The following is a 9,397-nucleotide window of genomic DNA, read 5'->3' as shown; positions in this document are numbered from 1 at the left end:
AGTCAATATCTGGTATAATGAAGACTGTGTAATGTTGTACTGTAGGTCAGACCTTGGTGTGGATTTATTAAAAAGGAAAAAGAAGGGAGATGGAATAAGGTTATACCAATGGGTAAAATTAGTAATAATAGTTAAAGAGTGTTAGATTTCAATCTGGATTAAAAATATAGGTAAATGAAAAAAATGGGGGGGGGTGGGGGGTTAGGTTCAAAGGAATTCCAATAGGTAAACTTGTAGTATGGAGTTCATTCCTGCCAACCTTACCTGCGCAGGCAATATCGCTAAGAGGTATCTCGCAGGTACTGGGCCAAAAACAAAGGTTTGGGGCCCAAACTGAATGAATATGCCAGGATTGATAATTAATGCATGCCTGGTCTCCTATGGCTTACATATGATGCATTTTCAAGAATGAGCCTAAAAGAAGCTTATACAGAGAGCACTTAATAGACTAAATCTTCATATTCTCTCAAAGCCCTGAGAGCTTCAAGTTAAGAGGTACCTTCAATAGGCAGATATCTTCAAAATGTATAAGTATACCTGTCTTCCAAAACCTTTTTGTTTAGTGCCTTAAATGAATTACAGTGAAAAATTGTTATGATTGAGAAACAATTGGGCAAAATTAAAGTTAACAAAGCACCTGAACCCTGATGGATTACATCCACCTGTCCTCAAAGAGCTGAGCTCGGTTATTTCAAAACCATTATTTCTAACTTTTCGAGACTCTCTAATCACTGGCATGATACGAATGGATTGATGTAAGGCCAATGTGGTTCCTATATGCCAAAAGGGAGCAAAGTCATTACCAGGTAACTAAAGGCCGGTTAGTTTAACGTCCATGGTTGTAAAGGTCCTAGAGGGTTTGATAAGGAACCATATAAAGGAGTTTCTGTCAGAAAATAATATTATAAGTATGGATAAGCGTGTGAGATTTGTAATTTCGATCTTGTAGCGAATCGGGCCTTTCTCACTTACCGAACATGTAAGAGGTCGTGTTCTTGCCAAACGAATGAGGGAAAAGGCAGGAGGCGGTAACAGCAAGAATTTTCAGTGGAAATTGCGACTGGGAGAGAATTATTTGCTCTCAGTATGCACAGCAAGGCCCAGCAGCCAATCAGAAGAGATCTGAGTAAAGGCGATTATATACAGGGAAGGAGGGAGGGGTTAGTCAATCCATCTTGTGTACTGTGTATAGGATAGATACAAGGAGGGACGCGTATTGTGACAGGGACAGTGTGGGGGCTTCTTAGTTACTTGTTAGCTGCATTGTTCTGTGTTTTATAGGGCATACAGTAGGTAGGACTGTTTAGTATAGGATATTATCTTTGTAGAATAGGTTAGGCAGACATCTTTACTTTTACATGAGCTACTAGCTAGTCAGTTTTGTTAAATTGTCAGCAGTAAGCACAACATTATATTGTGTGTATTATACTCTTAGGTATTGTTCCCTGACTGCACATGCACTGAAGGTACAACTGTGGTTGCAGCTACTTGTAGTGCCACGCATAGTTAGTCAGTTTTGGTAAATTGTCACCAGTCAGCACATTTAGTGTAATCTATATTGTGTATTAGTGAAGACACTGTTAGTCATCTTTTTTTCACACTGTACATTTACTAAAGCTAAAAAAAATAAATTGCAGTTCCTATTTACCAAAGAAGACTGTTTGGTACAGTTAAATTTCTATCCTACTCTAAAATAAATACAGATATTTCAGTGTTTGACACTAGGGATGAGCCTCTGGCATTCTCGCAAAAATTAAGTCCATACAGGATGTCAATAATCTACAAGCAGACCTGGATGTACTGTGTGATTGGGCAGCCAAGTGGCAAATGACAATTGATATAGATACATTTAAAGGTATGCACTGGGGGGCTAACAACATGCATGCTTCATACTGTCTAGGGGGAATACATTTGGGGGAGTCAGGAATAGGGGCAGGGGACTATAATCATTTTAACCTCTGTGACTGTTTCATTTCATTAGAAAGCTGAGGTCCACATTCAGCATGTCATTGCTTGTGTTAAAATAAAAACAAAAAACTTAGAAAAAATTATTTCAAAGTGGTCAGGTTCTTAAAAATGATAAGCCACTGGTGTGCAGAAATCATGTTTCTTATGTTCCTTTATGATGTTTCTGTGTAGTACTTTTTTACCTTTTTCCAATACACAGTTAATAAATGATTTGATGAAAGAATTTAAAAAAACTGAGCACAATTACTTGACATAAAAAATAATGAGCCCCATGAAAATATCACTAAAAGCTAGTTCCCAGGGATTGCATGTAATTCCATTGACTTCCATATAAATCAACACTATTCTGTATAATAAATCATTCTAGCTACAAAGAGAAAATACCTATTACTGCACTAAATTGTTTTGATCAACTGATTTTTTCAATGCTGTAAGTAGAAATACATGTATATCAATGAAAAAGAAGGTTATACTGCCCCCATTGCCCTCTTTTTTAAAGCGGACCTATCACCACATTTTTACTTTATATAAAAGGGTTCTCTACACTTTAAAATAGTTTTTTTTTTCTAAATATTTTGTTTTTAAAAAGAAGGGGAGGCCCCTGTCCTTCTGTCTTTACTGCTTCGGCCCAAATATGTATCCTAGGAGGCTTTGGGCTGCTCCTTTCTATGCATATGAGATCAGCACTTTTTTACATTTATAGGAGGAAACAAAGGAGGACTCAAGCCTGCACAGTTCAGGATCTGGTGAGATAGGCACAGGCCAGAAGAAGAGGAAAGAAGAAGATACCAGCGCCCCGTAGTTTCTCCACACAGGGACAAAGAAAGAATCCAGGATGGCATGAGACAGAATAGAAGCCAGTCACGGAGGGAATGACAGCTCTGCAAAAGTAAAGGGAAGTGTATAGGTTCTGCTTTAGTATTATGGTATATATAAAAAAAACAGTCAGTGTATTTGCCTTTAACATTTCAGTTCCTTGGGTCATGACCATAAACTTACAAGCATCTCAGTGTCAGAGGTAAGTGTTTGCTGTTTTTTTTTCCAATTTTGCAAGTATTAAAAAAAATCTATATATAATAAATTTGGAATCTATATTTATTTTAGCTTTTTATTGAAGATAGACAGGAGGAGTGCAGGTAGACCGTCATTCAGTTTTCAGTTTAAGGTTAACTTCATTATAATATTACATTTGTTAATAAAAAAAAAATTTTTGTAACTTTTTGGAATGAATTTTCATTCTTTTTCTTAAATGCATCAAGCATTGTGTTTTTTATTTATTTTTTTGCTTTTATATTAAAGACCAAAAATGTTCTGGGGACGATTTATTGATTGGAGAAATGCTAACATGACCAAGGTCTTCTCATCTCAGCCTGTAGAGATTCTTCTTCACTCTGCCTGTAGAGATGTTCTTTATAGTTACAGAGATCCACAGAACCCACCCTAAAATATTGTGGGAAGCCATTCTTAAAAGAATGGTGACTACTATAACGACAAAGAAAGGGGGGGGGGGGGGAGGCAACTCCAAATGAACTATTTGCAAGGTTTTACTAAGGGGAGGAGCAGGGAGCTCATATTCAGTAGGTGTGATGGAGTGATGTCCACAATCCTAAATATTAATTTCCACACAATGTATTGAAATCTATATTTATTTGAAACTTGTAAAATGTTATTTATTTGTATAACCTGTTAGAACAATTGCTATTATTTTTTATCATAGTTTTATCCATATATCCACATATTTTAAATAAACCTGTTTTCCTGTTTTTATTTTATTTATTGTTCTGGCTATGCCAGACTACGTCAGGTTATGGAAGAAAGGAATGTGTCCAGTATTACCATGATCCTCCTCTTGGGATTTTGGGCTCCAAACAATATAACATTTTTTATCTTTTTTCTTTTATTTATGATTTATTACTTGACCATTTGTGGAAACCTCCTGATCATCACATTGGTGTCATACAGCAAATCCCTCCATTCTCCCATGTACTTCTTCCTCTCCCAGTTATCTGTATCGGATATCTTACTGGCAACTGACATTCTTCCTAACACACTCCGTGCTGTTTTAATGAAGGAGACAACAATATCATTTTCTGATTGCATCTCCCAGTTTTATTTCTTTTGTGTTTCAGAAACCTCAGAATGTCTTCTCCTGACAGTGATGTGCTATGACCGATATTTGGCCATATGTAAACCGTTACATTATACCTTGGCAATGAACTTCTGTTTCTGTTGGATAATGATTATCACATGTTGGGTCTTGAGTTTTTTAATAGTATTGGTTCACACTTTAACAATATCACAATTAAAATTTTGTGGTCCCAATATTGTTGATCACTTTTTTTGTGATCTTGATCCAATTCTACAACTCTCCTGCTCTGATACCACCATTGTTCTACTTGAAGTGACATTGCTGAATTTTATTTTTGTGGTTATCCCATTCTTTATCATCATTGTATCATATGTTTATATTATAATTACCATTTTTAATATTCCATCTGTTACCGGCAGACAGAAAGTTTTCTCAACATGCAGCTCCCACCTGACTGTAGTTTGCATTTATTATGGAGCTCTGGTTTGTGTTTATCTGATTCCTAGTAAAGGACAATCATGGAATATCAGTAAATACTTGTCATTACTCTACACTGTGGTCACTCCTCTAATGAATCCAATTATATACAGCCTGAGGAATAAAGACTTGACAAAAGCTGCAACTATAATCATTACCCACTTTTTGAACTTGTGTTTCAGTAACTAACCAAATGCGTGCAGCCTTAGAGGATTAAAAAATTAGTCCAAGGGCCATTTCAAAACCATGGTAAACCGGAGCACTCTGCAGTAGGCTCAGCCAGAGTCCCAACCACTCCTATTCAAATGAATAGGAATGGTTGGAAACCATACAGCTGTGGTGTATCCCGGCACAGAGCAGGACCAGGCTGCAATACCAGGCTGGATACTAGGCTCTCCAATCTGATGGGCAGTGGTATTAGTTCTTTGAAAGAAGGACTTTGATTTGGTGATATTAGACGATTGCTCTACCCCATTATTATGAAGATAACAGTCAATTGCTTAGAACCTGCAATAAAGGACATTCTTTTTCTCTGAGGAGCACTTGTACAGTGGCGATGTAGTTTCTGACAATGTTTGTGCTTGATGCTGACATCTAATATTCCAATGATACCAGATTTAAAACCTATAGAAAAAGATATGTGATAAAAGATATAAATTTTAAGCGAGACTTTTTAAGTTATTACCATCAACATTAATTACAAAAATATCAACATTTCATTAATATAAAACATTAAAAATAGAAATAATTTCAAATATATAAAATACAGTAAAATCATGGGTGTATATAAAAACCTCCCCCTACTGAACACCCCCAAATTGATTAAATTCTGAGAAACTGCGGTCTGAGCTAATCCCCAGATCTTACAATAGTAAAACACAAAGAAACTATTATGGTGCTTGGAATGAGAAGACTGGCCAAGCTTGCCAGTGCACGTTTGACCAGACCCCCGAAAAAATGTCAGGGTATGATAAGAAAACCTATGCATCTATTTTGGCAGTGATTTTGTTTGTGATCTGTGTGAAAGAAATGAAAAATATGCCATTTGCAATTAAAATTTCATAAAATAATTCATTTGCATTTAATGGTAATGGTTCAAAGAATACCAAGCTGAATGGTCGACCCCCACACATTTTCCCCTCACCAAATCTGGCCCTCTTTGCAAAAAGTTTGGACAACCCTGTGTTTCATGTATAGCATAAGACAATTTACTGCCTCGTATTTTGGGCTATAACTTTTTGGACAACGACTCATTTCATATTGTGTAGTGGTGTATGTTTTTTTTGTTTGTTTATATGTTGTATGGTTTTATTAGTTGTTTCAAAACAGTAAGTTTTAACTGGTTTTGGTAGTGCTATGTATGCATGAAAGATAAACATTTTAGGTGACATTTTTATTAATTGAATTTTTACTGAAAATGTGGGGCATCAGAATAAATCAAGTTTAACAGAATTGCAACCTCATGTCTTTAAATCTCTCTGTGCTTTCAGGCATTAATTATTTTAGGGTTTTTGTGTTTTATTTGAGGTAAAATATTTGTGTTTAGCATATTCTTCACTGTATATTTTTGCCTGATTCCAATAAACAAATTGTTTTGTGAAATAAAAATATCTAAAAATAATGACATCAAAAATAACGAGCCCCATGTTATTAACATGTCATTCCACTGACTTCTTCATAAGGCAACACTATTATGTATTACCGTTCAACTCAACACTGAGGAACAAACATTTATTGCTACATTAAATTATGTTATTTATTTATTTTTGTGGCAATAAATAATGATCATTGTTATTCCTTTGCTGTAAGTACATAAAAATAAATAGGATGATAGACCTGAAGTCACAATCTGTCTTCAGGTCAGACTGTCTGCCATGCTGTATTTCTTAATAAAAAGCTTTTCAAGGTCATATTTTTAGGTAAGATGTGTCCGTATTTCAGCATAACAGGGGTCAGAGGTAAGCATTTGTTGATTTTTGTAGGTTTTACTGAAGTCCGGCAATGTACGGGGAGTGCAGGTGGGCTAGAATTCAATTTTCAACCTCTGAGCAATACAATGGTAGGCATTAAACATCAAGCCCAAGCACTACGTTATTGAAAATAACATAACTTCCTTCTTTCTTATGTGCATACCCTGTAGGTCATTGAGTGCCAGTGTTTCCAGTGCAGTGTACACTTATTGTTATATGATCCATGGAAATTTGGGACAATTCTAAACTTATGGTAACAGTTTAAAGAAGGTTTTGCTTTTCTGTTTCAGCATTACTGTGCCCATGTTTACAAAGCAGCTCCATAAAGACATGGTTTGATGAGTTTGGTATCGAGGAACTGGAGCTTTGGTCCTTACCTCCTTGAACACCTCTAGGATGAATTTAAATGTCGATTGCTAGGAAGCTCTTCTCTTTCATCAGGATCTAATTGCACAATTTTATTTATTTCTTGAGTTCCATTGGAAAGCCAAAATAGTGCAGGCGGGTATGACAACTGAGTAGATAGGTCAACTCCATACTTCTTCTCATGTCAAAGCAATAGGTATGATGGTCTGATATACATAAACCTTTGGGCTTACAATTTATTGGAATATATACATTTCTCTGATTTGAAACCATTAAAGACAAATAATGTTTGTAAGAATTTTTTTTTTTACAATTTTTTTACAATATTTTTATTCTGTTTGCATTAACTTCATTTACTTCCCTAGAGGTAGGGAAGGTAGGTAATCATATGGGAGGTAATAGTAAATAGAACCTTACCCGATCCGCCGGTGTCCCACGTAGTCCATCGACGCGATCTTCGTCTTCTTCTCTCTTCTTCCGGCCGGCTTCTGCATCCGATGAGTCACCGGGGAGTTCCGATGAGTCACCGGGGAGTTTATATACTGTAAAACATTTGTTTTACAGTATATATATATTATGAGTATATTATTTATTTTTAAAGAAAAAAATTAAAACAAAATTTTTTTTGAATATGTATAGATTTTTTAATTTATTCAATTTGTTATTTTTACATGATTTTGTGTTTCAAACTTTATTATACTCATACTATTATATTATACTGTAAAATAAATTTTCATGAAAAACAATGTTCCCCTTTTAGACATATAGAACCCGAAAGAAATGAACGGCTAGGGAGGTTAACTAAAATTTGTGGCGTAATAAATAGATTGCCTGAAAAAATCATTTATATCCTTTTTTTTATTGTCCTGTCTTCGGATTATGGTAAAAAAAACGTGTCCAGCATTACCATGATCAATTTGTTAGGACTTCAGACTCCATACAATATTAGATTTTTGATCTTTTTTCTTTTCGTTGTGATTTATTGTGTGACAATATGTGGAAACCTTCTGATCATCACATTGGTGTCCTACAGCAAATCCCTCCATTCCCCCATGTACTTCTTTCTGTCCCAGCTCACTGTATCGAATATTTTACTCTCAACAGATATTTTTCCTAACATCCTCCATGGTATTTTTATGAAGGAGACCATAATATCATTTTCTGATTGCATCTCCCAGTTTTATTTCTTTTTGTGTTTCAGAAACTTCAGAGTGTCTTCTGACAGTGATGTGGTATGACCGATATTTGGCCATCTGTAGACCATTACATTATACTTTGGCTATGAACTTCTGTTTCTGTTGGATAATGACTATCACATGTTGGGTCTTAAGTTTTTCAATAATGTTCATTCCCATTTTAACAATATCCCAGTTAAAATTTTGTGGGCCCAGTATTGTTGATCACTTTTTTGTGATCTTGATCAGATCCTACAACTCTCCTGCTCTGATATCACTATTGTTCCACTTGTGACATTGCTGAATTCTATTTTAGTGCTCATTCCATTTTTCATCATCATTGTATCCTATGTTTATAATATCATCACTATTTTCCAAATTGATTACCAACAGGCAGAGAGTTTTCCCAACATGCAGCTCCCACCTAACTGTAGTTTGCATTTATTACAGAGCTCTGATTTATGTTTATCTGATTCCTAGTAAAGGTCAATCATGGAATATCAGTAAATTTCTCTTGTTACTCTACACTGTGGTCACTCCTCTCATAAATCCAATAATATAAAGCCTGAGGAATAAAGACCTGAAAAAAGCTGCAACTAAAATCTTGATCGGGTAAACTCGTTATATGTGGAACACCCCTTTGCACATATTGGGTTACAGGAAATTATGATGTTGTTGATTAAGTTTATTTGAGACCATCCGCCGCATATATATAAATCTAAATAGATTTTTTTCAGATTCCTTTCTAATTATCAAGAGAATGAGACATGAGTGTCTATTGTCACCCCTTATTTTTATCCTGATCCTATAATCCCTCCTCTGCCCAATATGGGCTTCACAAAATATTAAGAGTCTTCCAAAATCCAGGGAGACCCAGAATTTTTTTCACTATGCAAATGACCTCTTTATCATCACTAATCCAATTATTTTTTTTTTGCCCATGTTGATGTGGGAACTCAAGCTGAAATTAGGTCAACTACTTGGAAGTTGGAAGCCCTTAATGTATCACTTAGATCAGCACTTTAACCACCTGGGCGTTTCACTGATGTCTGGATTTTTGTAAAAAAGCGGTATACTGTTTTTCATGAAATTTATTTTTTTTTAAATTGTAGACCTGTAACTTACAGAACTATGTCCGAACAAGGGTCTAGTAGATATCCTGAATATAATAAAGTTTTTAACACACAATCATGTAAAAAAAAAAAAAAACTTTAATAATAAAGTTAAATAAAAAACACAAAAAATCAGCTTAACCACCTGGGCGTTACACTGATGTCTAGATTTCTGTACCAAAAGCGTTACAGGTTTTCATGAAATTTTTTTTTTTAAATTGTAGACCTGTCTAAATATAT

General features: G+C 35.1%; 1 protein-coding gene across 1 annotated transcript; it reads left to right on the top strand.

The window, feature by feature from the left end:
- The first annotated feature begins 3,999 nt into the window (after window positions 1-3,999).
- On the top strand, window positions 4,000-6,147 carry LOC140324906 (olfactory receptor 10A7-like). The gene has a single exon (XM_072403031.1). It carries the CDS (start codon window positions 4,034-4,036, stop codon window positions 4,721-4,723), a length of 690 nt encoding a protein of 229 aa, XP_072259132.1. The 5' UTR covers window positions 4,000-4,033; the 3' UTR covers window positions 4,724-6,147.
- Window positions 6,148-9,397: the final 3,250 nt, after the last annotated feature.

Source organism: Pyxicephalus adspersus, chromosome 2 (assembly GCF_032062135.1).
Source record: "Pyxicephalus adspersus chromosome 2, UCB_Pads_2.0, whole genome shotgun sequence".
Taxonomy (NCBI): domain Eukaryota; kingdom Metazoa; phylum Chordata; class Amphibia; order Anura; family Pyxicephalidae; genus Pyxicephalus; species Pyxicephalus adspersus.
This window is presented reverse-complemented; position numbering and strand designations above follow the sequence as displayed.